The sequence below is a fragment of the Trichomonas vaginalis genome, chromosome VI (assembly GCF_026262505.1).
Source record: "Trichomonas vaginalis G3 chromosome VI, whole genome shotgun sequence".
In the NCBI taxonomy this organism is placed as follows: domain Eukaryota; phylum Parabasalia; order Trichomonadida; family Trichomonadidae; genus Trichomonas; species Trichomonas vaginalis.
This window is the reverse complement of record NC_067208.1, coordinates 3858518-3884832: the sequence shown is the minus strand read 5'-3', so window position 1 is coordinate 3884832 and position 26315 is coordinate 3858518. Positions and strand designations below refer to the sequence as shown.

Genomic DNA, 26315 nt, shown 5'->3' with positions numbered 1-26315 from the left:
ATCGCTAGACATTTCCTAAAAGATAAAATTTTAATTTTTCTAAAAAATGTTAGAAAAAAAGTTTGCTGACATTGACAAGAAATTTGAGAATGTTTTAAACAAGAACAAGAGGAAGTTGGAAAATGCTCAGATAAAACCCATACATGACAAGTTCCTATTTGCTCAGAATGGTATAACAGGTCTAATCGCACCACCTGGGTCGGGTAAGACTTTCACTTATCTTAAAATGGCTGCACAACAACAAGAACTAGATGAGAAGAACCCATTCTATGAGTTAGTAGTCATTTGTAGTACTTTGGTCAATTTGACCAAACCGTCAATTCGTTCAAAGATATTATAAAGAAGTCTAAGTTAGTATGTATAAAAAGACTCTGAGTTGTTAGATTGGATAAAGAAGTACCAAAGAAGAGTTTTTGAAGTACAATGCTATAAATGAGTATGTCAATTCGAAGTTTAAAGACCCAAATGAGGAAATGCAGAGAATATTAGAGAAGAAACACTTCAGAAACAAACAGAAAGAGATAGAATACATTTCGAAGAAATTGCAATCTTACGATTGGAAGACTTACCCTCATAGGTGTCTTCTTATCTTAGACGACTTTGCTTCTCATCCTTTGTTAAAGAACAGAGAACAAGACATGTGTCGAATTCTTAAGAAGCTCAGACACTTTAACATCTCTGTTGTCATTTGTGTACAGACAGCCAAGAGTTTAAGTAAGGATGTAAAGAGAATACTTACTGATATCATACTTTTCCCCGGATTGTCCGAAGACGATTTCATGGAACTTATGAAAGAGTCCATGGCAGGTAAGTTTGACAGACATGAACTATGGGAGAAGTACAAAGTCATACAAGACCCTCATACTTCTTTCAGAATTCACATCTACGCGAACAAAGTTCAAATTGTAAAAAGTCAAGCGTAAAAATGTAAGTGTTTTAGTCTTAGTCTGTTGTGGTGCTGGGGCTGTCGGTTCTTCTGGCTTTGGAATGGACTCGGTTGGTGGTACGTCGGACATTCGTTTGTGTCCTGTCGGAAGGAAGAACTTTTCCTGTCGGAAGGAAGAACTTTTCCTGTCGGAAGGAAGAACTTTTCCTGTTGGAAAGAAAAATTTTTCCTGTCGGAAGGAAAAACTTTTCCTGAAGGTCGGCCAAAAAGTTCTCAATTTTCGAAAATTTGAATGGTTTACGGACGGACAACTGGAAAAATTTTTCCTGTCGGAAAGAAAAATTTTTCCTGTCGGAAGGAAAAACTTTTCCTGTCGGAAGGAAGGACTTTTCCTGTCGGAAAGAAAAACTTTTCCTGTCGGAAGGAAGGACTCGGAATGCCAGAAGGAAGGACTCGGAATGCCAGAAGGACTCGGACAAGACAATTTACCATCTAGAGCTACCTGAGCCATCTTTGGTGTCAAGCTTGAAAAAATAAATGGTTCATTTACTCTTCCTCTTTGAAGTTGTCAAAATACTCTGTTATCTTTTCCTTCAGTAGCGGCAAATCTTCTTTGAATGTAAGTATTGTACAACCTTTCATATCATAGTGTGTTTGAGGTAAAGTATCTTGAACTATCTGTTTAACATCTTCATTCGGTGTCATTGAAATCGGTAAGTTTTCGCGATAGAACCAATTTCTGTCAGATTTGTAAAATCTTAGCTAAGTCGTAAAAAGCTTTTGTTGTTTCTTCTGACTAAATGCAACATAACCATATCTCTGTCTTCTTCATTTTCCATCTCTTCAGTGTAAATCATATACTTATAGTTCTTTTCCTTTCCTTTTGGTACCGAACGTGGTATTCTTTTCTGTATGTTTTTGTCTTTTGCTTCAAGCTTGTTCTCTAGCTCTTCACGTTCTTGTCTATGAATTTCGTCAAGAAGTCTGCAAATATACCAAGCATAACGAGGCGAAGCCCATTGTGCCACAGCATTTACAAGAAGTCTATGTACATACCAACCTCTCAAACCATTTGGCAAATTTTTACGATTTTCATAGAGTTTTGGCGACCCCGAAAAAAGTCTGTCTCGCTGTGCTTCGCTCAAAAGTTCTTGTGTGCTTTGGTTTTTGAACCAATCGTCTGTATGTTTGGTATCTGGTGCAAAACATGCTGTCAAAATACTTTGCATTTGGTACATGTCATCTTTGACCGAACGAATGAGACGTAACTGTTTGTTATACTGAACCCACTCGTATTCTTCATCTATGGCTTCATGAACGATAGCAGTTGTTGTGTTCTCTGTTGTTGTCATATCTGTCTTTACATACAAAATAAAAAATAAAATAAAAATAAAATTAGCGTTATTTTCTATCTTGTATAAAAGACCAAAAATAAACGCTTTACATGTATTTTTCAGCAACTTCGTCAAATAATTTTATAGCTTTGTCGATCTCATCTACTTCAAACGTTTCTTTACCTTTCGTGGGAGCACCATACATTTTCTCAAACTTTTCAAGTAGTTCTGTTTCTGCAGCTCTCATATCGTTAACAAACGCAACCTTAACTCTATTGACTATACTGTCATATCTTTGAGTTATATTAAATGTTCTTCCTATCTTATATCTCTTTGTATTGAAGTCCTTCGGTTTCTGAACGATGTAAAGTAAGCCTTCACTGCAACGTTCCGTATCGAATGAACCATATGTTATGAAATTATATCCAACAACTTGGTCAATCCAGAACAAAACTACTGGTATAAGACTTTTGTCTATAAGATATGCTCTTGTTCCATAGAATCTTACCGATATCATAAGCTCAGGATTTTTTGTCAAAATTTTCTGAGTAGAAGCATTTTTAACCCAGTCGTGTGCTTTCTTTCCTTCAGATAGTGTTAAAATGTCTGACAAAGAATATTTTTTGTATTTCTTTGAGTATCTTACGTTTAAATCACCTATTCTAACCACTTTGGTGTCATTGTCTATCTTTTTAACTGTTTCAAACTCAGTGTTTGTCATTTACTGTTCTTACATACAAAATAAAAAAATAAAAAAAATAAAAACTAACGCTATTTTTTTATCTTGTATAAAAGATATGATTTCATGAGTTTTTTCACGAAGTGCAAAAGTTCTCTTCGTCAAAAAAAATACAGTTATATCATGAAATTTGGTCATTTTTTCACGATTTTCATGAGTTTTAGGCGACCCCGGGAAAAGTCGGGGTCGCAATTTTTTACGATTTTCATAGAGTTTTGGCGACCCCGGTTTTTTCCCTACTCGCTGTTCTTCACTGTTTTCATAGAGTTTTGGCGACCAGGGTTTTTCTCCCACTCGCAATTTTCCACGATTTTCATAGAGTTTTTTTACGATTTTCGTACGGAATCTCGACCCGCGGTTTTCCGCCGGTCGCAAACATATGAGGAAATTCATGAAATTTGGTCATTTTTTTCAGCAAAAATATATTTTAGATCTAACCAGGTCCCTCGGTCCCTCGGTCAAATGAACTTCTCTGAAAAAGTGTGACAACATGACATTTTGACAACAACACAGGAAATAAACTTCATCGTACATGTTTTGTCATGATTTCATCGTCAATGAGTGTAAATCAGGCAAAAATATATTTCTAACATAAAAGTTTTATAAGCGTTTTACATGGTATATGTTGTGATGGTTCATGACTTTAAACAGTTTTGTAGCTTCTATTTCTTCACGAAGGATATCAAAAGTTTTAACGATACCGAAAGTTTCTTTATATTTCTTCTTGACATCTGAAAGAAGGAAATCGTTAGCAGTTGGATAGTTTTTGTTCAGAAATGTCAACATGTCCATTTTATCTTCTGCTGGTTTCTCTGCTTCTTTCTTTAAGTCAGTATAGTCTTTTCGCATACGTTCTATCTCTTTGACGGAGTAGTTATATTTCCTCATTGCTGCTTTACATTTTGAACATTGTGGGTTCATTTTAGCATTGTACATTGAAACCTTACCTGCAAGTACAACCAAGGCGTAAATGGTTTTCTTTAACTCAAAAGTTGCTGGTTTTATCTGTTCGTTCCATACTTTACCTCTTCTATCTTTATCTCTTATCTGCCATACACATTTTGCAACTAACGAAACAAAGTTGTCGTAGGTCTTAAATTCTTCAGATTTATATATGTCAATGAAATATACCATATCGCAGTCTTTGTGGTTGCAATGAAATCCAAGAAACTCATAGTTTACCTTACGTATGAACTTCTTTATTTCTACTGAGTCAGTTGCTTTGACTTCTATTTCATCGAATTCTGGAATAGTAAGCTTTTGTTGTTGGATTTCAGGAAGTTTAGGTAGATGGTCAATAATATCCTGCATTTCATAAAGATACTGTTCATTTGTTTCATCTTTCGCACTACAGTCTAAATCTCCTTGGAGAAGTTCTTGCTTTATCTTCTGGATTTCTGTTTCGAAAGTATATGAAGAAGGAATGAAGCTTTTCATCTCTACTAACATTGAAGTTGGGTTCATGACTAAAGAGTTTGGTGAAGTTGTTGCTGACATGTTCTTACAATAAAAATAAAAAAATATTTTTTTAAAAAAACTAAAATATATTTTTGCCGAAAAAAATGAGTTTTGTGTGTTTTCTACGGTGGAGCCAAAAATGGCTCGACCTCAAAACAAGCATTTCGTGAAGAATATACCAACCGCCGGAATTCCGGCGGTTGCTTTTTATACAAAACATGTACGATGAAAGTCTTGACAAAACAGGCATTTTGTGAAGAATATACCACCCGCCGGAATTCCGGCAGGTGCTTTTTATACAAAACATTGACGATGAAAGTCTTGACAAAACAAGCATTTCATGAAGAATATACCAACCCGCGGGATTCCGGCGGTTGCTTTTTATACAAAATTCAACAGGTGAAAGAATACGATGAAGAAGTCATGACAAAACATTTACGCTCATGTTTGACAAAACACATACGATGAAGTCTATTTCCTGTGTTGTTGTCAAAATGTCATGTTGTCACCATTTTCAAAAAGATGTTAGTTGACCGAGGGACCGAGGGACCGAGGGACCTGGTGAGATCTAAAAACCACTTCACATAAAATATATTTTTGCTGAATTCAATAAAAAGAAATGGTTCATTTACTCACAATATTTTTGTACAAAAGGACCCCAAACTTTTAACCTCTCTTCTGCAGCTTCTAATGAAACTTTAGCGAGTTCATATTCTCTAAATTCTCTCTTTAAATCTTCTTGTTCCCATTGGTCTAGTTCGTATGGAGAGTCTCTATAACCAGAACATATCTCACGTTCATGTTCTATTTGTTTTTCATGCATTTTTCTAACTTCTTCTTCGAACAAAGGTTTTGCATTCTCTACTGTATCTTCAAGTTCTTCTTCATCTAATTTCTCATGAACTTTGTTGTCTATGGAGTCCATAATTTTTCCAACTGCTATGCAATATTTTGGAGAAGCCCACATTGCTATATAGTTTACGAGTCTTGGGTCTGCATACGTTCCTCTAACCTGTTTGATTTCATCGGGAATTCCTGCATGAACTTTGTATAAAAAGCAACCGCCGGAATTCCGGCGGTTGGTATATATCTTCACAAAATGCCTTAAATACTCTTCCCAGGACTTATTTTCCAACAACTTTCTAAAGTCTTTCCTAAACTGCTGACACATATTTGTTACATTTATATAACCATCCTTGTCTCTACGTAAGACTTCAATACCGTTTTATAGGTGCCTTTTGTGAATGTTTCGCCATTAGATTTGTTCGTGAACGTTTTTGCTTCGACTGTCATACTGTTCTTACAATAAAAATAAAAAATATTTTTGGCTTAACCGTCGGACATTCGTTTGTGGCTTAACCGTCGGACATTCGTTTGTGGCTTAACCTCAAAACAAGCATTTTGTGAAGAATATACCAACCGCCGGAATTCCGGCGGTTGCTTTTTTATACAAAATTCAACGGGTGAAATCTATCTCCTGTGTTGTTGTCTAAATGTCATGTTGTCACACTTTTTCAGAGAAGTTAAAATGACCGAGGGACCGAGGGACCGAGGGACCTGGTGAGATCTAAAATATATTTTTCAATACTTTTTCAGCACTTTTCCGTAGTTGTATATGAAAGACAATTCGAGATAAAAGTCATAGTACAATGGTATAATATGCTGCACACCGTTTGTTGTGAACCAAACTTGAAAGTCAGAGAAACTGTTACTAGGTGGTTCGTAGAATTTAGAAGCAAAGTCATAGAAGTCCTTACCGATACATAGAAAACTGTTGTTGCTTGAACTGAAACTTGCATGACACATGACATTTTGAGGGTCAAACACGTTTTTATAAACTGTCAAATCTGCTGGTGGAAGTACAAATTTAAATGGACCATCTGGTGGCAATGGTTCGTTCTGGTTTAGTAACCGAAGAAATTGTGCCCAAGAACGTTTGTCCACCCCCCAATATAAAAACTCTGTATCTCTTGGAGGGTTAATTTCAATCTTTTGAAATGAAACTGTGGAGTTCATCTTGTCGTATTCTAGCTTCAGATAGTATGTTCCATTTAGTAAAGAGTGGTATTTTTCTTGAAATTCCCAGTAGTATTTGTTTATTTGAGTTTGAAAGTCATTTAGAGTTTTTTCAAGACTTTCGTCTGAACGAACTGTAAAGATTCTCATTTCGTCAAATTTTTCTATTAGACCATCAGAGCCTTTATACTGCCCATGAAAATATACTGCAAACATAAACGCGTTAGTTCTATTTGAAAACAAAACTCTTCTAAATCCTATTGCCTTTGCATCTGAAGGACTTTGAAGCCAACGAATTGGATAGTCAAACCTGTAAGTACGGGATGAAATTTCTTCATCTGATATAGTCCTACCAGCGTTTGTAAAGATATAGTCTAACGGTTTTGTATCTGCTACTTTTGTTCTTTGTTTTTCAACCTGAAGCATTTTATATATGTAAAAATATACTGTTTTAAAAAATGTTTTAAAATGGTATGCAATTTTTTATTTCATGCAATGTTTTATTTCTGTGCCGTCTTCAAGTACGGCCCAGTACTTACGCTTGGAGAGAACATGAACTTCGGAAAATACCTTATCTAGCTTAAAACAGCCCATCTTTTCACCGACCATTCCCATTTCAATGAGTTTGTTATAGCCTTCTTCGTTCGTCATGAGTGCATCGATGTTCTCGTAGTATACCTTCACTTTGGATTTAACCTCTGAGAAAAATTTGTTGTAGTTGTCAAGGACTGCCTTTGCGAACTGAGGATAAGACCAATGTTCGACAATAGGTTTTACTGTGGTTACTAAGCCACCTTGACCTTGAGTAAATTCGTATTTCAAAACAAAAGGGGAGAACCTTTCAACAAAGTTGTCGACCTTCTCATAGTGTTTACTCTTCATCTTTTGAGGTTTTTTAATGGAATATCCCCATGTCGAATTCATAAGCAATTTGAGTGTCATTGCAAGTTTGGGGTTTGAAGCTTTCCTAATATCATACATTTGTTGTATGACTTTTCCAACTGTATAGTTCCTTCCCGGGAACTCACCATCTTCGTTTGGAATTCCAGTCGGAATATATTGGACAAATCTCATGTACGCAGCGTTAAGGTCGACATAGTATATTTTTTCATATGAGTCGAACTTGTCGCAACCAATCGGCCCAGTTTGTGGAAATTCAAGTGAGTCTCTTATCTTCTGAGAAACTTCGCCTGTTATCTCATAAACATCGTCGAAGCAACCTGTTTCATATAAAACCTTCTGACCTAACTCAGATGCTCTCCAATACAATTTGACGTCGACTGGATGTCTCAATGGAAGTTTGTTTATAGCATCTTGAAGTTCTTGCAACCTCATTGGAAGTTCTTCTGGTTCAGGTTGGTATCCGAACAATCCAACTCCTTTTGGAGCTGTGTACTTCTTTTGTGCTAGAACTTTGTCTGGAACAATTTTTGGTCTCACTAACAATGAAAAGTTTGTTTCGTCTTTTGGTACAAAAGTTTCTGTCAGCTTGTCATCTGGAATTGGTTCCAACAAGCCTTTCTCGAAAAGAATGTTAACAGCTCTGACAATGTTGCACTTGCCTTTTCCGAACAATGGGTTTGTAAGACTTTCGTTCAACATGAAGTGGTTGTGGACAAGTACAATCTTCAACCATGGTAAGTCTTTGTCAACAACATAGTCGTCATGTGAAGAACCTTTCTCAGTCGGTATGTTGACTCGGATATTCACATTTGCCAACGGTGCAACTTTTGCCAATTGACTTCTGAGAATGTACCTTGTTTTCACACATGACTCAAGATACTTCATTTTCTCATCTGTAACAAGACCAGAGTTCCTGAGACATGTAAGAATACAAGGTTCATTGACAATTTTTTCAATTGAATTGTAAATTCCATACCTTGTCAGGTTAATGTCAGACTTATTTCTGAACGGGAAGTATCCAGCATGTTGTCTGACTGCTTGAGGGTTGGGTTGGTACCATTCGAACTTCACGCTTGCAATTCCTTCAATTGCATTCAAAATATCTGAGTCGGAGTCAACCATTTGTTCTCTCTTTGTAGTCTTGAAAGCGTCAAGAAGTTGTGCGGCTGTTGTGACATTGCCATGTGCATAGTATATATGACCATCTAAATCTGTTACTGTTAGTCTGAGATTGTATCCTTTCTTATTTCCGTCTTGAATTGCAGCAAGTACTCCCATGAAGCCTTCTTTGTTCTTTCCTTCGTCAAATTTTACTGTAAAGGTTCGCCCAGATGTAATTTTACTTCTAACTTCACGATACTTCTCATATGCATATCTTATTCTTTCCATGGGAGCATGTGCATCTTCTGCACTACCTTTTTTCCTCCTCAAAGGATGCAATTGTTCGTCATGTTTCCAGTAGAATCTGGCAAAGCCGTCGTGTCCTTCAACTTGAGGTTCAGTAACATTGAAAGGCATGTCCATAAGACGTTCTTCTTCTAACCTCTCTAATCTGTTTGGATAATTTGCGCGTGCTGTTTCTAAGTCCATTGCGTAGCGAAGACCAGACAGTTTGTCATAGACTTTTATGGGTCTTCCCTTCTTATATTTAAACTTCTTCGAAACTCTCCAACCATATCTTTCTAACTCTGCTTTTATTCTAGCAGACTTTCTATCCATTCTATATGGGGGCATTTTTATAAAAATAAAAAAAATGTTTTTCCTTTACTTTACATAACCACCGGCTGCCATAAGTCTTTGACGCCAACCCATACCAGCTAATGAAGGTTGACTTGGTTTAGTTTCAATACTAACCTTTGGTTTTGGTTTATCTTCAGTTTTTGGCTTCCCTTCTTCTATTGGTTTTTCGTCACTTTTCGGTTCATCTGACTTTACCTCACTTGCAGGAACAGTTGTGTCGTCAACATCTTCATAAATGTCATATGCCATTTGTTTCTGTTTTCCTTTCAACTTTTTGTGTTTGTTGTAAAGTTTAGAATATTTCGACTCTAAGTCAATGAGATGTTCTATAATGAACTGTTGGTCAGTGAAGTAAACTTTTCCATCTGTTGTCTCGAAAGCTCCTTCAGACTTCAATATTTTATTTGTGAGAGTCTGTTTCTTTTTTGAGATACTTGCCGTTCCATTTTTATGAAAAGTGACTTTGTAGTTAGAGTTTGTATTTCCAGACCTGGCACTTTCTATTATTGAATTTTTCTCTTCATCTGTAAGTTCTTTGACAGGTTTTGACAATGGTTCTGAACTTTTTGTTTGTGGTGTCAAATCTACCGTTTCAACTTCTTCGGTCATTTCATCTCAGTAAAAAATTTTAGTTTGGTTTGTTTTCAACTGGTTGTTGAGGTTTTTTAAGTCGGTCTAAAACTTCCTGAGGTATAGGAAGAACTTGACAAACACGTGGTTGTGTAACTGCTGGAAGCCGACAAATCCATCTTGAGCCCATTTGTCTCAATGCTGTATTGTTCATTTCATCCCAGTAAAAAATTTTACATTCCCCACGTTTGAGGCGGTTGAGGTTGGTTGTTGTTTACCCACTGTTGTGCATGGTTATATCCTCTGTTAAAGAATCTTTCACCTTGGTCCATGTAGTGTCCTGCTTGGTTATAGTAGTCATTTGCTTTGTTATAGTAGTTTCCTGCTTGTCTTCCTACATTGTCCATCCATCCTTGAACTTTTCCTCTTGTTTCAGGATTTGGAATAAGATTTGCTGCATCTCGTGCTACATCCCAACCTTTCTGTACAGTTTGTATAATAGGTTGTGCTTTCTCTTTCAGTATACCTAATGTACTCAAAATCTTCCTTCCAATTCCAAATGCACCTCTGGCTAGTGTTCCCACTGCGGGCAAAAATCTGGATGCAACTCCTGCTAATGCGCCAAATAAACCCATTTCTTATAGGATAAAAATGACGAATCCAAACAAGGACCCGTATGTTTCTAAAGCGACAAAGAAAGCACTCATGGTAAAAATCTTTAGTTCAACACCAAATGCTTGGTTTATGGATATTTTGGAAAACATTCCGAGAGTTAGAACAGATGGACCACCATACTGGCTAATATTTGTCGGTCAAAACACAAGATACTGTGAAGCCATACCATTATGGTCCAAAAATATTTTAGATGTGAAAACTGCTTTGACAATATTTGTTGACAAATACCATCCAACAAAACTGACATCTGACTATGAAAGTTCTTTCAAATCAGACGATATTAAAAACTATCTGCGTTCAAAAAATGTAAACCAATATTTCATTGTCGACCAAAACCATTCTGCTCTTGGTGTCATTGACAGTTGTATAAAAATCTTAAGAGACTTAAATCAACCACAAGGTGGTGAGGTAGATGAAATGTCATATGACGACAAGTACAGACACTTCTCCATGGCAAAGATGAGACAAGTTTTAAATATTTACAATACCCGTAAACAAAAAGGTTTGGGAAACCACTCCCCCGAAGAAATGAAAAACAACCCCGACTTAGAGAAAGACTATATATTTAATAGTTTAGTCAAAAGAGACAAACAAGAAAGAATGCCGGGCTTCAAACTTCAGAAAGGTGACAAAGTAAAAATAGAAATACCTAAACGCGACCCATATGAAAATACTATTGACTATGACAACAATGGGAACCCGACAGGTACTCACATTCGTGTTCGTAAAAATAGAAGAAAGTATACAAGAGAATATTATGAAGTTTTAGGCAAACATGGCAAAATGTACAGACTGCAAGCAGAAGATAAAACTACTATTGTCAGACCTCGTTTCAAACTTGTTAAGGTTCAAGGTGGTATACTTTCAAAGACAGTTCCTAACAAATATAAGACAACTCCTGACGAATATGCTAAAGAAGTGGAACATGACGACTAAGCAATTCTATACCATGCGTAAACTGTCATGTAAGGTGGCATGTAGTCTTTACTTTGTCCCGTTGTTTGCGTATACCCTGAAACGCGATGTGTATGGTTTCCTTCTCCCTGTGTGCTACCCCAGAAACAATTTATAGCAAACTGAACGTCGTCTTTAACATCATATCCTTTACCTTTTTTCATTGCTGACCAATCCCAAAATCTATGCTTATGCCAACCTGCTTCAGCTGTAGTTAAATCTATGTAGTGACTGTGCGCAGGTAAGTTTTCACCTGAAATCGTTTTACTTCCACCTGTTTCCTTTGAAGAGTTTGCACAATACAAAAACCTGTCGACTATTTGAGTCCAAGTTCCGAGACCAAGTACTACTTCTGGTCTGGTAGAGTTCATTGACGTGTAAATAGAACCTATAGGATATAGTGTTTGAAGTATTTCTGTCTTTAATGTTTGAAGCTCTGTTTTGTCAGCTTTTTTATCATATAAATCTTGAGCAGTGAATTTAACTTTGTTTTCATCCTCCATGACATAGACATTTCTACATCTAATGTCTTTATCCGATGTTAAACCTTCTGGAAAGTTAGGAGGTTTAAAATATAATCCACCCCCACCAGTTTCTTCAATCGTTCCTAAAATACTTTCTATACCAACAGTTGAGAAGAAGCTATGTGTATGTCCAACGTCACTTTTCTTGTTTAAGGTTTCTTGTAAGTTTGTAATATTTGCAATGGTATGTGTATGTCCAACGGCACTTTTACTGTTTAAGGTTTCTTGTAAGTTTGTAATATTTGCAATGGTATGTGTATGGTTCTTGTCGGCTTTAAGGTCTAAACATCCTGAAACCCACCCTGTATCGGCTTTAGTTTTTAAAATCTTTGTTGTCCGTTCATGGTACCATTCAACCCTTTCTATAATTTCATTGTCTTTTTCATCCACATATTCCTTATCTGCCTTCTTATCTAATGCACTAGCCACACGTGCTAACTCATCGTCAACATACTCTTTGTCAGCTTTGTTGTCAATATCTGCCTTCAAAAGAAGTTCATCTATAGGTTTCTCGTTTAAAGTTCTTTTTGTTGGATTTATACAAACAGTATGGTTCCTATTGTCTTGAAACAGAAACTCGTCTGTCAATGGGTTTAATGTCAGTTTTAAGTTTCCTTCTTTCAATGACTCAGATATCTTAGAATAGTTTGAAAAGTTTGTTGTGTTCTTATTTAGAGCTTGCAAAATGAGTTGTCGGTTGTGTTGTATTTCTCTCATAGACGCTGTTTCTTTCGACATTTTTATTCTAGATAAAATATGCTTTCAATAGAAAAGAAAATTCAAGAGTTGCTACAACTAAACCATTAGATGAACTTTTTACGAATGTCGGTCAAAAGTTTGAGACAGAGACCGTAAAGCATGAAGGCTATCGTTTTGACTACCCACTAAGATGGTTAAGAGACCCATCCGTCACAAAAGCTATTGGCTTTCGTAGAATGAAGTTCATTCAGAAGCCATACATGTTTCCCATTTACGGTCGGTTTTGAAGTTCGATACTATAACAAAGAAAAACGTACGTATGAGAAATTTGAACAGGGAAAACTTTTTACAAGTGAATTTGCTTGTAAACTTAGAAACAACTCTTCAAGCTTTTCAAGAAAAAATAAACGATATCTATCTCGAATATGCAAACCAGTATAACATTGACGAAGGAGAATACCATCTCGATATTATATATGACAGGAAAAATGCAACTGTTAAAATCAATAAAATAGAAGACCTTGGAGAAAACGTTTATATTTCTACAAAATATAACAACTTGGCATGGTATAGATTTCTAAGGATGTTAAATCAGCCTGCAGAATATCCAGTACACCCGGACTTTTATGAAGTCGAAAACCCTAATGGAACATATGAAAATGTTTTCGACTCAGATGCTATTATAGTTCATGCTTCATTTTCTGGTGCACAAAACTCTTTTTTATGCTTGGCAAATAACTTTTACGAAAAACCTACAAAGCTATATGAACCACCGAGTGGAAGTATTTCAGACTTTCAAGTATGGTTTACAACAGATGGAAGAAAAGAGAATAGTTCCATTATACCATGCGTTTTACTTAGAACTTAGTCTCATATACAACTACTATCGAACGGTAAAATATAATTTTAATACGGTTGAGGTGTTGGATTTGGTTGCCAACTAGACTGTGGTGCAGGTTCAGGCTGTTGTATAACAGGAGCTTGTTCTTCTGGTTCAGGGTCTTTAGGTATAATACCAACGAACTGACCTACTCTTTTACAATATTTTTGACACCGTTCCAAATTCCTCTTCCTACGGTTTTTATTCCATTCCATATACCTCTTCCAACATTTCGAAAGAAGTTTCCAATACTACTGAAGAAACCCATTTTACTATATGTAAAAATCTAATGTCCGCCTAGTCTCTTACGTTTCCTTCTGAGTTCCATAGCATTCTTTAACTGGAGCTCATACATTCTATTTCTCCTCTGGTAGAAACATACTCTGGGTCAACTCCTGTGTTCGCGTCATCTGCATAGAGTTGTTTATATCCCACTTCAGGTTTGTATAAAACTCTTTCCATCTCATATTTGCATACCATGGTGGCAAACCTAACGCAGCGTCATTTGACATGGCAGTTTGCATTTGTACATCTGTTGGCACTTGACCATAGTTTGCCATTGCAGTTTGTATTCTAACTTCATTTGGAATATTCTCTGGGTTTGGTTGTCCAGGTTGCTGTGCATTCGCTAAGTTCTGTGCGTCCATTTAATATTAGATAAAAATATCTCTTACGAGTACATATGCTGAACATTTGCTGGTATTGGTTCATCTTCATATTCTCTATATCTTTCTGCCACGTCAAATAAGTAAATGACACAATGGAAAAAACCTAAAACAAGTAGTCCTATTTCAAACCACATTTACTTACCAATAAAATTTCTTTGTTATGACACTTTCTCCGGTTTATAGGACCTCTCTCATATTCTATTTTATCGTATCTAAACTCATAGTCATGTACGTCCTCTAACCATCTCATAACGGTTTCCAAACCACTTTTATCGGATGTAAAGTAAAAGCATGGATGGTTATGTAAAACGTCTAAAGTTTCTAAAGAGTCTCTCAAAGTCCAGTCTACTTGGTATTGAAAATCCCATGTGTTATAGAACGGCGGGTCTACTATAAAGAAAACATTTTCCTTGTTTTTATATTTTTCATACAACTCTGTCCAACGACATCTCACAAACTCTATACCCTCAGTATATTTTTCTATGTTCTTTTTGAAAACCTTTGTATAGTTAAGATATAAAACTTTTGACATAAGTGTTTCAATGTCATGAACTCTTATAGCACCACTATATAATAGTCTAGAAGATATACTATCCCAGTCAATATACTCTGCTTTTTTCAAAACCTCTCTGACAGTATTTTTCTTATCTAATGGTATACGTTCCATCTTGCCTATAGGTATCTTTTCTTTCAACTCACTCAATATTTTGTTTGTGTCTGGTATATGTTTGAGACGGTTCATATAGTTGTCGAAGTCATTGCATATAATCTTTGAGTCTGGGAATATTGTATGGCACAAATGAGATATATAGAAACTTCCACCGAACAAATCTACAAATGTTAGACCATTCGGTAGTTTCTTAAGTTCTCTCAATAGAATATCTTTACATCTACTCTTATTTCCAAAGAAGGGTAACGGTGGTTTTGTAAAATTCATTTTATATTTAATAAAAATGTTTTTTTCCTGAAAAGTGACAGAAAAGTGACAAAACATCTTCGGGGCTAGAGGGCACGAAGTGCCTGGAAGCCCCAATACTTTTTTTTTCAATATATTAAGTTCCCAAATTGTATAGACAATTTAAAAGATTTTTATTTACGATTTTTATTCATTCTCGTAATTAATCCTAATCGGGGAAATATAGTATCACACCATTTGCCTTTTGTAGGAACTTGAATAGACCTTGCTTACTTGCAAGATTATATTTTTCTTTCATATTTTCTCATTTGTTTTGATTCCAATTTCAAATATAAGTAATATTACGTCTATATATCAATATTTTATATCCAATTTTCGAAATGATCGACCATATATTTGTAGCAATTCAAAAAATCGAATTTCTCCGAAAAACTAGAAATTATTTATTATTCACAATTATACATGATATTCCAAATTGAATCATTAACAAATCATTCAGATGGACTCTCAAATTTGTTGATTATATTTTAACATATAAACTATATACAACTGCTTTTCGCTGTAAGATTTTGGCCATACAAAAATTTGAGAAGAAATTCAATTGACAAAAAATACGAATAATGGAATTCATATCAACACTTATAATAAATTATAAATTACGAAATTCAGTATTCGGATAAAAATTACTTCCTTACAAATCTATAAAGTGCAGAAAGAAATGCAAGGTTATGCTTCATTAGATCCAGCAGACTTGCTGAAAAACCAAGAATTGATTCAACAAATCCAAGATCCAAAAGATTTACTAATGATTGCTAAAAAAAGAAACTTAAACGCCAAAGAAGCGATATTCATTCTCAATGAATGCAAGAAAAGATATGATGTTCATGTGAATTTCGATATATACAGGCACATGAGCATTGATTTCCAAGGAAATGTTGAAGATATTTTAGACTTTATCAGTTGCTCACACAAATGTTTACGAAACCGACCAATAAGACCCATATTCGAGACAATTGTATCAATAAGTGATCAGAATAATCAATATTCTGATGAAATCGAGAAATTGAAAAGAAAAATTTCGAGTATGAAAAAACACATGTCGCAAAAGAATGAAAAGCTAAAGCAGCTTAGACAAGAATCTACATCAGATGAGAACTCTTATTCCCACAACGCCGCCGAAATTCAAAAATATCAAATTGATATCGGAATGAGGGATCAAGAAATCCAAAAGCTTCAAAAAGAACTCCAAGAAAAAGACGAAATTATTAAACAAAAACAAAAAGAACTCAAATCAAAACAACAAATAATTCAACAGAAAGATGAAGAACTCGCATCCAAGGATCAAATAATCAACCAAAAGAATAATGAAATACAAGCAAAAAATGAAGAAATCGAAAAATTAAAACTTGAAATTGAAAATTTAAAGGCGGAATCGCAGCCAGGGCGCAATATTTGCATTGAACAACTTCAAAAATGCTCTTTAACAAAGGAAGATGGTAAAACAATCTATAATATTCTTGAAAAAGCTCTTTCACAAAATAATGTTGACGCCGTCAAATTTGCAGTTGAAAATAAGTATACAGATGTTATATATGAAGGAAATAATATGATAATGGCCGCTGCGGAAGCAAATAATTTTAATCTTGTGAAATTCTTATATTCTGGAGGTGCTCAAATCAAGAACACATCAAAAGTTGGTGGATATACTATACTCCACAAGTTTTGCCAAGTAAATAATGTTGATGGCGTTAAATTCGCCTTAGATTTTATAGATATAAATGATCATAATAACTTTGATAAGTGGACACCTTTACATGTAGCTGCTAGATGGAGCTGCAAGGAAGTTTGTGAGTTTCTCTTGTCAAATAGTAAAATTGATAAAAATCCTCTTAGTGTTCGCGATAAGACACCACTTGATCTTGCGAAAATGATGGATAATAAACAGATTGAAACCTTGTTGATCGACAATGGTTGCAAATAAATCTTTTGCGCTTGATTTCTTATTATCTTATCTTTTCATCTTATTTTATTGTCTATTTATTGAAAATCTATTAAAATTATATCTTTTCTCAATCATGACGTCTTCTTTTTCCCACTTAATCCTAATTTATTTTATAGTATCAAAATCTATGATTGCCAGAATATGTGAGATACACACTATTTCAGATCCTGATATACTCGATTGAATTACTGATATATCAACATTGTGATCAAAGATATGATTTAATTTTTAACAATGCTATTATTTATAATGAATACAGAACATTTTACAAACTCATTATGAAGAAGTTTTCTATACTTGTAAGTCATTTTTATTGAGTTTGATAAAATGTTATGTACGATTCACTCACAGGAGAATACTAAATACACAATACAAACCAGATCAAATGGGATTACAGAAGGAACAGAAATAGTTTATAACAATTCTAATGGAAACAAAACAGAGCAATTTTTATTCAGAAATAATAAGATTATTTCTGCAATCTCAAACCTTGCTTTAGAAGTACAAGGATCAATGCAGCCAGATTCTAAAATAATTTTATCACAAATTAAAGATACAGATAATCAAAAATTTTATTTTAGGAAAGATGGGACTATTCGAACAGCAAATGGACTTTGCATTTCAATTCCAAATAAATCATCTTTAAATTCACCATTAATTCTCAGTCCAGCAAATGGGAAAACTTCTCAAACATGGGTTTTAAATACAAATCTTGCCCGAATGCTTTAAATAATCTATCTAATTACTACTGTTATTGGATATTCCTAACAACACTTATAACCTACTTTTATATTTAATATTATCTACGTATTATGTTTAATTATGCATTTTCTTACATTCACATACTCTAATTTTAAGATGAAGTGCATATATTTTTTCTATATTTGCACAAGAAATTGAATTTTTACTTGATAACAAAAAGTGATGCATAATAAGCATGCAACACAATCCTTTAATGCATCTTCATACCCTATAATGAATTTACATCTCCTCGCAATTATGCACTTACTTTCTTTCGTTGAAAAGATTTCAAATGATTTTTCATCTGAAACCGGTAATGTATTAAGCGAAAATCTACAAAATGATGTATAAACGGGTTTATCCTTTAATAAATCTTACTTATTTTTATATATTTAAAAGATTCATTTAAAATTTCTTGTTTTTTCCCATATAAGCAATTATATATTTCATCACAATTATTAATTTGTTTACCAGACACAAATATATGCAAACATTTTGAACTTTTTGATTCAACAATTTGCATATTTAAATGAGAATTTATGAGATGCGAATAAAAGGATTTTAATTCTTTCAAATCCTATGTTTCATAAGTACAATGATTAATGTCGTCAGATTCTAAAATTGTTTTATCCATAATCAAATAATAATTATTTCAAAGAACAGATAATCAAAAAGGCAAACCTAGGGTTGTTAAAAATATCAAAAATTAGCGTTTTGAAGACACCATGGTGTTTTATAATTTTCCCTTCCTTATTGGCGTGTAGAAATAAATGTGCCAATAGATTGAAGAAGAAGAATTGTTTTTCTCTTAATGAACTTTAATCCTTTTGATATAAGAATATTAAAAACATTAATATAATTTCGATTTCGGAAATTAAATTTCCAAATTTTTTGTCGATTTCGGAAATAACAGGATCCCGCATCCAACACGCAACAACAAAACACAAAACACACTTTTTGGTTCTTTCATCGTTTTAATCGTAATTTATGTAATACATGATTTGGATAAATTTTACAAAAAGAGAACCTATATTATATTCTTTTCAAAGATTCTTGCAAATCATCAAAAATAATTGTATTTTAAAAAACGATCAAATTATCCTTTCATTATTTTAAACTTAAATTAGTTTTTATGATTGACTAAAGCAATCATATTTATTCATCATTAAATAAACAAAAAAATAATATTTGAGAGTTATTTCAAAAAAAAACACATTGAATTTATTAATTTGTCTCAATTTCAGTATTATAAATTTTTATAATTTCAATATTTTGAAATACACTTTTTAATATTTCAATATTTATGATATTTCAATGTATTAAGTGGTCTCAAATTGAGCTTCTCAAATATAAGTTGGCCTATTCAAATAATAAAATTAAATAATATTTAAAATAATAAATAAAAGTGATTGAGGTCATAGCAAAACGGCTGTTTCAGTCATTAATTCTTAAAAATAAAAAGGGTAAAAACTAAATAAAATGGGTAAAATTCAATAGTGTCTGTGCTATCGTTCAATTTGAAGGTGTCTTTTAAAACCGCAAGACACATTTCATTTTTAATAGTGTATTATGGTTTGACAGACACCAATGAAAAAAATAAAATGATATTTATTTTAAATATATAAGATCCTTATATAAAATATAAATATTTTATCGTTTTATTTTCTTGTTTTAGAAATGTTTTTTATTGAAAAATCAATAAAACTAACTCCAAAATAAAATTTTTGATTTAAAGACACTATGATGACACCAGGCAAATCTTCCAAGACACCTATCGTCGGGAATCTAACAACCCTAGGCAAACCCAAATTTTAGCTAAAAGTGACAGGAAAAAAAACGTTTAGTATTAAAAAAAAGACCGATGAGAGCTTCGTTCGAAATATAGAGGGAACTGAGAATGCGCAACCATTCTCAGGGAATATTGGATGCTATTCCCATTCCCTCTGTATGGAAAATTGAGGTTTTCAAAGGGAGTTAAAATAATATCAAATTTATACTAATTTACTTCAAAATACAAAAGTATTTGACAGCTAAAATTAGTTACTTTAGCAAGCCTATCAATACCCTTTTACGATTATTGCTACTTTTTCGAAATAAAAGTAAAAACAAATTTATACTAATTTACTTCAAAATACAAAAGTATTTGACAGCTAAAATTAGTTACTTTAGCAAGCCTATCAATACCCTTTTACGATTATTGCTACTTTTTCGAAATAAAATAAATTTATTATCAAAAACCTTTTTTTTCTTAGTAAAAATAAAAATGTTATTTTATATCAAGTTTTTATTCATAAATTTTTATAATGTTGTATAAATTTGAAGGTGGAAATCTGTAATAATTTTATCTTGAAAAGACTTGGCATTCTCAACAATGAATTGAGGGGTATTGCATCCAAATTCTGTAATTTGCGTGAGAATACTAAGCTTGATTTCCATTGGGATACTTAATTTCGAAAAATACTGGGTCATTCGTTTTTGAAACTTTGCTGCCTTGACAACTTTATCAAGTAGGTCATCTAAACCCAATTGAAGCGTATTTAAGTTTGCTGATGAGTTAACTATTAACGATTTAATTTTATCAGTGAGCATTATACATTTTTCTGTATCCAGTCTGATTGTAGACTTTTTTGGCTTTTTTTCAGATGGCAACGGAAGCTAGTATACATATCAAGGGTACGGAGTCACTGCGTTCCACCTTACCCATTATATGTGAATTTGACACTTTACAAAACCGTTAACGTATATTTTACAACACAAACGACAACACTAACTTAACCTTAAATATTTACAAAGCCGCCAACCATTTCACCTCACTACTGTAAAAAATAAACGTTCTCACTTACAAAAGTATTGCAACTCTTCCCATTGCTGTGCTTCACACAATAGTTCATATTCTTCAGTATCGCTGCTGTCGCTCCAATCGTCAGAGTCAAAATCACTGTCATAGTTTATACCTGTAAGTTTTGACAAAGCTAATGAAACACGTTTACCGTTTGTATCGTATGCTTGTATAAACTTTCCATTCTTCATTCCTTCATAAACGCTCAAACTAACTTTACCCTTTCTCCCTCGTATCTGATAGAATGTATTTTCACGAGGAACGAAGAACAAATTCTTGAACTCATGACCGTTGTAGTTTGTTATCTCAATAGTTTTCGTCATTTATATAAAATTAAAATAAAAAATAATTTTAAAAAATAAACTTAAAAATTAATGATATCACCACTCCCACACGTATGAAAACATAGCCCAAAAATAAATTTAGGTGAAGTGGTGAGATCTCACCCGTTTTTTCACCTCTTTTTTCACCCTGTTGAATTCATTGCTTTATAACTCTCTTCCTTTCTCCAACTCTTCTAACTTCTTCTTAAGTTCAGCAATGTTGTCCTCATGAAGTTTAATCTTCCTTAATATACCTTCTCTATCTAATGGTTGCTTTATCTTTCTAAACTGAACTCTACCATCCTTCATAGTATGAATGTAAAAACCTTCTGGAATAGTTCCTGATTTAATGTATTCTACCAAAAACTTTTGTTTCATTGCTTCAGTGACTTTAGTCGTCATTTCAATCAAATAAAAATTTTAATATTAAATAAAAATAACGTTATTTTTTCAGTAAGGAAACGCAGGAGTTTTACGATTTATTTGAGGAGTAGGTTCTGGTTTAAATGTTGGAATCGGTTTAGGAGTTGACTTTTGAACAGGAGTTTGTACTTCCATAGGTTCAGGAGTCATTGAAGGTTTTGCTTGTGAAGGTGTTGGAGTTTGTTTAACTTCAGCTACTTCAGTATTATTTACAACATTTGCTTTATTTCTTTTCAACATCATAACTGCTCCTGCTGTAGCTAGCAAACCTAGTGGGAGACCATATTTTATATAAGGACTTGACCAAATGCTATTTTTGACAGGAGCTGGTGGAACACCTAACCTTGGTGAGACTGCTCTTTGCCATTGTGCAGCTCGTAAGAAATATTCAATAGGTGCTCCATAATCGTTTGGTAAAGTTTGTTTCACAGATGGTGAAGGTTCACGAGAGCTTGATGAAGAACTCATTTATAAGCTTTAAAAATAAACGTTCATCCTTTATTCCTCACTGTCGTCCGTAGCTAAGTTATAGTCATCTAATCTTATTATTGGGATTCCATTAGCACGCACCTGAATGGCAAAGCAACAATCCCTCATAAATCCAATAAGTGGCTTTGGTACGTTTTCAGTTGCTAGTTCAATAGGTCCTTTAACAGACAATTTGTATGTTATTGGAGCAGTAGATGTTTGATCTTGCTGGAAGCAAAAGTCCACTTCTGTTGGAAAACCACATAAGAAATGTGTGTTGTCATAGCTATCCCATTTATGTTCCACACTACCATCATCCACCAATGACCTCATAACATCTTCATTAAATCCTATCATATCATTGTTTGTATTGCAAGCGTTCGCAACCATTTCATAAAATACAGGTCCATATGATTTTTCAGGTTCTGCAGGCATATTTCCATAAGCTCCCATGGAAAGCTGAAGATATTTAAACTTAGGGTTCTCAAAATTAACATAATAGTTGTCTTTCTTTCTAAATAGTGCCCAAATACTTTTAACATTAATAGGCGTATAAGCTGCTGTAAATGTTGCACTTGAACTATCTGTATTCTTTGAGAATGAACCGTCCATAGGAATCCAATCCATAACTTTAACAGGAAAACATAAAGCCTCGTTTGTATAATGTTCTACAAGTTCTGTATAAATGTTAGGGTCTAAGGAGAATGACTTTGGATGAATGAAACATTCATTAAAATCCATCTTTGTTCGAAATAGTTGCTGGGTTACAGTTGTAATAGTAACTGTTCCACTAGCTTCTACTGCCTTCGTTATCATAGTGAATGGTTCATTCCATGGAACAAATTTATTTGTCGGTGGATTTGAATCTGAAGCAAATGCAACTTTAAGAGTTGGATTGAAAGCAATGATATCATTTACAGATATAGATGTGCATTGTAAGGCGTCGCTACTGAACTTTACTTTAAGCTGAATGTTTCCTGCAAAAGCTGGAATAAATCGAATAGCTTCTAATGGAAGGAATCTTCTAACAGGAATTCTTAAACGAAGCTTAAAATCAAATGATTTTCCTGCTGTAATTGGACCACTAACAATTTGTCCTGTTCTGCATGTTCCCGAATGACTCCATACATCTTCATGTCGAGTCTTTGAGAAAACATCTACTTTCTTTATTTGTTCGGTAGTTTGTGAGTTTGAAATTATATATGCTTCTTCTCTTGCGTTGTCTTGAGAATATACGATACGACCATTTGCAAGGATTTGATATCCAGCAACTGCATAGAAAGCGTCATCGAAACCAATCCAAAATCCTGGTGGGTTTGTTTTATTGGAACCCGAACCAATTTCTTTATCTACAATAAATTGACCTTCCATTTTATACGTAATGAATGTATTGTAAAGGTCCAACATATTTTCACCAGGAGGTGAGAGATTGAATGTTACCCATGTGTTATCTTTAGCAGTTCCAGGTTGTGATGGAATCTTTGCGTCAGAATATTTTCTATTAGTGTCACCAATTTGAACTGCATTGTCTATGATATCGAAATATGAGCGAATCTGATGAATATGCTCTGCTGGAGTAAATTCGTTTAGCTGTTCGTTCTGCATGTATTTACTTCAGATAAAAATATCTATTTACTTCATTATTCTCACTCTTCTTCTTGGCATTCGTGGTGGAAGTTGTTTCTTGACATTTTCAATGAACTGTACATTCTCTTTTGTCTCAACTTCTTTCACTGGCTGGTCAGGATTCTTTGACTCGGTTTGTTTTTCAATGAAATTCACGAACTTTGCAATAAGCTCTTGGTTCGTTATTGAAAGTACATCTGGCTTCTTTTCTTCTTGTTCTTTTGGTGGCTCAGTTTGAACAGAAGGTTTTATATGGGCTTCGTGGACTTCACCCTTACCATACACCTTAATGTTGTCGCTTTCTGCATTCGCTAATGGAACCTTTCTTTTTCTTACGTATATTTTACCATCTTTACTCTGACTTACGTAATAGAAAGGATGTTGTATTCCTCTTGCGTCATTTAATATAATAGACTATCGCTCTGATTTTGACAAGCTCATTTTACATCGGTTAAAGTTTTAATTTTGTTTTTTATCTGCAGTCAAATGACTCAGACAAGCCCTACGGACAAGACCCAAGGGGTCATAGATGTTGAAGCATTGAAGAAAGAAATTCGTGAGCAAATTTTATCCGAACTGAAGGAACAAAAACAAGAACAAAAGCCAGAGAGACCAAAGAGAAAACTTAGTGAAAAACAACTTGCGGCATTAGCTGCTGGAAGACAGAAGAACCCACGTTTGCTGGCGAAGAAAGCTAGAGAAGAAGCTGAAGCAAAAGCTAAAGAAGCTGAAGCAAAGAAAGAGTAAATGGTTTATTTTTATCCGAATTAAATGTATAGACAAATACCTTTATCTGTTGCGTTCAGTAGTGAAAACCCTGACGTCAAAATAAAGGGGAACAGAGTAACGTTTAAGTTTCCAACAGACTGGATTGTGAACATAAATGAAGAGAAGTACATTGGCATAACAAATATGTATATAACACGTGCTTTCAGAAAGGTTGACTTTATACTTCAAGTCGAGATAGAAAATGACGAACAGTCTTTAAGCGCCCAAAACATTCACATATACAAATACTTTAAAGACGATACAACGTTAGAAGACTGTATAATTACATTTTACGAAAATTTTCAAAAGAAGTTTAACATTGAAGTACAAACTTTACAGCCTTTACGTGAGTTTCTTGCACAACTGAAAGAAGAAGGAATTGTAGAAAGATTAATAGCTTTTCATTACGAGTTTGTACCAAATGAAGATGGAACACATGACTGTCAATTCATTGTATTCTCACCATTCAATGAAGTCGCTAAAAAGAAAGAAAATCCATTACGTATAAGATTTCAAATCTCTGAACCAAGTGATGATTTCAAGAATGTTTTCAATTATGATGCAATGCTTCCGAGGAAAAATGATTTTTCCGAAATTAGATTTCCAGGCATTTGGGATAGAAAGCAAGCTATATTATATTCAAACTTAAGTAAGGGAGTTGAAAATGAGTTCATTGGTCATACAAGAACTTCACCACTTCCTAACCCTAAATACTATAAATTAACTAGCTTCAATCGTGAGTTTTGGATAGACATGTTCTCCACTCATGACCATAACTGCCCAGTGTTCTTACCGCCAGACCATAAGGACTGTCTCTACATTGAAGCACAACTCTTAAACTCTACCATCGCAGTATTGTAAATGACCACATGGGCTTCGCCCTTGCCGCTAGCGGCTTATTTTTATCACGAATGACCTCATTGCTGACAAAAATAAATGACCTCAGAACTTCAACTTACGAATAAAGCTTGTTTTAGTCGTTATTGAGAAGTTAAACTTCTCTTCAAAGCAAGGTTGACATGACTTACATAAGTCGAATGCAATCTCTTGACCGTCATAAAGTGCTTTGTAAAGTTTCATTAAACTGAACTCAGAGTCTTTGTAATATGTTCCTTGCGGAACCATTAAACCTTTATCTTCATCATAGAAACACTGAACAGAGTCAGGAAACATTTCATTAGCGGTTAAAGCAATAACATCTTGCTTCACGCCTTTCATTCTGCAGTGAAATGCAACTTCATTTAAATCATTCGTGAGTAAGTCTATGTAAGTCTTCTTTCCACAAAATATTGACTTGTATTCTAAACTTTGTTTTCCAGGTGTGATTTCTGCAAAGTCGCTATGAAATTGACCAAGGTTTTTACCAATGAGAACTCTTCCATAACGTTTCTCAAACTCTTCAGCTAAACGAGGGATATCTTCATTGTAGAGATGCATACTGTCCGTATCGCTATAAAAGATGTCCATTCCTAAGTCCTCAGCAGTACAGAATACTTCACACATTATTCTCTTCGACATAGACAGAATGTTAACACCAAGTGGACAGAAGTTAAAGTGTCTGCAAATGCTTTTCGTTAGCTTGAAAATAGTTTTATCTGAACCATCCAAACCTTCGAACTTCACTATATGGTTGTAGTTTCTGATGGCATATCTTATAGCATCTTTGTCATTTACTATGGTTATTTTTGACTCAATAGGAGATAGAATAGTTTTGCCATAAATACTGTTCAGAATGAGCTTTATATTTTCTTGAAAAGGATTTCCTTCTTTCTTATACTTTAACCTTAACTCAAACAACTTCTTTACTTCATCTCTTATTCTAATATCTCTGTTTCCATCGTAATAGTATCCTTGCAACACTTCACATTTGACACCTTGATATTTTATGAGGTCTTGTAATGTTATATGGTCAACATACATTAAACAGCAAGTGTTTGAACTTCTGGAACGTTAAGTTCTGGATTTAGTTCAGGGTCACAAACTATTAAAGGAAAGTGTCTGGGTATTCCAATCTCTGTTATCTTAATGAGAACAAAGAAGCCAGACATAAACTTTTCACCAATGGGTTCCTTTTGGTCGTCATCGAATAAATGTCTCATGAGAACTCTGTGCTTAACATTTCTTTCTTCATAACCTTTGGAATACCTTCTAAAGTATAAAGTC

At 34.1% G+C, this 26315-nt stretch overlaps 18 protein-coding genes and 2 pseudogenes across 20 annotated transcripts, besides 2 other annotated features; 3 read left to right on the top strand and 17 right to left on the bottom strand.

Annotated features, from left to right (window-relative positions):
• Nucleotides 1-12279: part of a mobile genetic element that runs on past the window's edge.
• Nucleotides 828-1397, bottom strand: TVAGG3_0801200 (uncharacterized protein; the record flags this gene model as incomplete). The annotated part of the gene is made up of 1 exon (XM_051247351.1): nucleotides 828-1397. The coding sequence occupies one exon, from the start codon at nucleotides 1395-1397 to the stop codon at nucleotides 828-830; it is 570 nt and encodes a 189-aa protein (XP_051082826.1).
• On the bottom strand, nucleotides 1620-2238 carry TVAGG3_0801190 (annotated as a pseudogene). Its single transcript has one exon. A coding segment is annotated over exon 1 (619 nt).
• Nucleotides 2327-2941, bottom strand: TVAGG3_0801180 (organellar and viral DNA polymerase type B; the record flags this gene model as incomplete). The annotated part of the gene is made up of 1 exon (XM_051247350.1): nucleotides 2327-2941. One exon carries the CDS (start codon nucleotides 2939-2941, stop codon nucleotides 2327-2329), a length of 615 nt encoding a protein of 204 aa, XP_051082825.1.
• Nucleotides 3560-4408, bottom strand: TVAGG3_0801170 (organellar and viral DNA polymerase type B; the record flags this gene model as incomplete). Its single annotated transcript, XM_051247349.1, has 1 exon — nucleotides 3560-4408. One exon carries the CDS (start codon nucleotides 4406-4408, stop codon nucleotides 3560-3562), a length of 849 nt encoding a protein of 282 aa, XP_051082824.1.
• Nucleotides 5046-5710, bottom strand: TVAGG3_0801160 (annotated as a pseudogene). The gene has a single exon. A coding segment is annotated over exon 1 (665 nt).
• On the bottom strand, nucleotides 5999-6649 carry TVAGG3_0801150 (uncharacterized protein; the record flags this gene model as incomplete). The annotated part of the gene is made up of 1 exon (XM_051247348.1): nucleotides 5999-6649. The coding sequence occupies one exon, from the start codon at nucleotides 6647-6649 to the stop codon at nucleotides 5999-6001; it is 651 nt and encodes a 216-aa protein (XP_051082823.1).
• TVAGG3_0801140 (uncharacterized protein) lies at nucleotides 7622-9055 on the bottom strand (the record flags this gene model as incomplete). Its single annotated transcript, XM_051247347.1, has 1 exon — nucleotides 7622-9055. A coding segment is annotated over one exon (1434 nt), but the record flags the coding sequence as incomplete, so codon positions are not given.
• Nucleotides 9101-9685, bottom strand: TVAGG3_0801130 (phage tail repeat-like family; the record flags this gene model as incomplete). Its single annotated transcript, XM_051247346.1, has 1 exon — nucleotides 9101-9685. The coding sequence occupies one exon, from the start codon at nucleotides 9683-9685 to the stop codon at nucleotides 9101-9103; it is 585 nt and encodes a 194-aa protein (XP_051082821.1).
• On the bottom strand, nucleotides 9705-9860 carry TVAGG3_0801120 (uncharacterized protein; the record flags this gene model as incomplete). The annotated part of the gene is made up of 1 exon (XM_051247345.1): nucleotides 9705-9860. The coding sequence occupies one exon, from the start codon at nucleotides 9858-9860 to the stop codon at nucleotides 9705-9707; it is 156 nt and encodes a 51-aa protein (XP_051082820.1).
• TVAGG3_0801110 (uncharacterized protein) lies at nucleotides 9880-10281 on the bottom strand (the record flags this gene model as incomplete). Its single annotated transcript, XM_051247344.1, has 1 exon — nucleotides 9880-10281. The coding sequence occupies one exon, from the start codon at nucleotides 10279-10281 to the stop codon at nucleotides 9880-9882; it is 402 nt and encodes a 133-aa protein (XP_051082819.1).
• Nucleotides 12280-14164: 1885 nt separating the features above from the next.
• On the bottom strand, nucleotides 14165-14983 carry TVAGG3_0801090 (phage tail repeat-like family; the record flags this gene model as incomplete). Its single annotated transcript, XM_051247343.1, has 1 exon — nucleotides 14165-14983. The coding sequence occupies one exon, from the start codon at nucleotides 14981-14983 to the stop codon at nucleotides 14165-14167; it is 819 nt and encodes a 272-aa protein (XP_051082818.1).
• A 692-nt stretch (nucleotides 14984-15675) lies between these two features.
• On the top strand, nucleotides 15676-17088 carry TVAGG3_0801080 (RelA-associated inhibitor family; the record flags this gene model as incomplete). Its single annotated transcript, XM_001302232.1, has 1 exon — nucleotides 15681-16943. One exon carries the CDS (start codon nucleotides 15681-15683, stop codon nucleotides 16941-16943), a length of 1263 nt encoding a protein of 420 aa, XP_001302233.1.
• A 2414-nt stretch (nucleotides 17089-19502) lies between these two features.
• Nucleotides 19503-20358: a mobile genetic element.
• A 182-nt stretch (nucleotides 20359-20540) lies between these two features.
• On the bottom strand, nucleotides 20541-20867 carry TVAGG3_0801060 (uncharacterized protein; the record flags this gene model as incomplete). Its single annotated transcript, XM_001302233.1, has 1 exon — nucleotides 20541-20867. The coding sequence occupies one exon, from the start codon at nucleotides 20865-20867 to the stop codon at nucleotides 20541-20543; it is 327 nt and encodes a 108-aa protein (XP_001302234.1).
• A 165-nt stretch (nucleotides 20868-21032) lies between these two features.
• Nucleotides 21033-21269, bottom strand: TVAGG3_0801050 (uncharacterized protein; the record flags this gene model as incomplete). The annotated part of the gene is made up of 1 exon (XM_001302234.1): nucleotides 21033-21269. The coding sequence occupies one exon, from the start codon at nucleotides 21267-21269 to the stop codon at nucleotides 21033-21035; it is 237 nt and encodes a 78-aa protein (XP_001302235.1).
• Nucleotides 21270-21317: 48 nt separating this feature from the next.
• TVAGG3_0801040 (uncharacterized protein) lies at nucleotides 21318-21758 on the bottom strand (the record flags this gene model as incomplete). Its single annotated transcript, XM_001302235.1, has 1 exon — nucleotides 21318-21758. The coding sequence occupies one exon, from the start codon at nucleotides 21756-21758 to the stop codon at nucleotides 21318-21320; it is 441 nt and encodes a 146-aa protein (XP_001302236.1).
• A 30-nt stretch (nucleotides 21759-21788) lies between these two features.
• On the bottom strand, nucleotides 21789-22574 carry TVAGG3_0801030 (uncharacterized protein; the record flags this gene model as incomplete). The annotated part of the gene is made up of 1 exon (XM_051247342.1): nucleotides 21789-22574. The coding sequence occupies one exon, from the start codon at nucleotides 22572-22574 to the stop codon at nucleotides 21789-21791; it is 786 nt and encodes a 261-aa protein (XP_051082817.1).
• Nucleotides 22575-23390: 816 nt separating this feature from the next.
• TVAGG3_0801020 (uncharacterized protein) lies at nucleotides 23391-23798 on the bottom strand (the record flags this gene model as incomplete). Its single annotated transcript, XM_051247341.1, has 1 exon — nucleotides 23391-23798. A coding segment is annotated over one exon (408 nt), but the record flags the coding sequence as incomplete, so codon positions are not given.
• A 72-nt stretch (nucleotides 23799-23870) lies between these two features.
• TVAGG3_0801010 (uncharacterized protein) lies at nucleotides 23871-24131 on the top strand (the record flags this gene model as incomplete). Its single annotated transcript, XM_001302236.1, has 1 exon — nucleotides 23871-24131. The coding sequence occupies one exon, from the start codon at nucleotides 23871-23873 to the stop codon at nucleotides 24129-24131; it is 261 nt and encodes an 86-aa protein (XP_001302237.1).
• A 24-nt stretch (nucleotides 24132-24155) lies between these two features.
• On the top strand, nucleotides 24156-25013 carry TVAGG3_0801000 (uncharacterized protein; the record flags this gene model as incomplete). The annotated part of the gene is made up of 1 exon (XM_001284930.2): nucleotides 24156-25013. One exon carries the CDS (start codon nucleotides 24156-24158, stop codon nucleotides 25011-25013), a length of 858 nt encoding a protein of 285 aa, XP_001284931.2.
• An 81-nt stretch (nucleotides 25014-25094) lies between these two features.
• Nucleotides 25095-25670, bottom strand: TVAGG3_0800990 (organellar and viral DNA polymerase type B; the record flags this gene model as incomplete). The annotated part of the gene is made up of 1 exon (XM_001292028.2): nucleotides 25095-25670. The coding sequence occupies one exon, from the start codon at nucleotides 25668-25670 to the stop codon at nucleotides 25095-25097; it is 576 nt and encodes a 191-aa protein (XP_001292029.2).
• Between the last annotated feature and the right edge of the window lie 645 nt (nucleotides 25671-26315).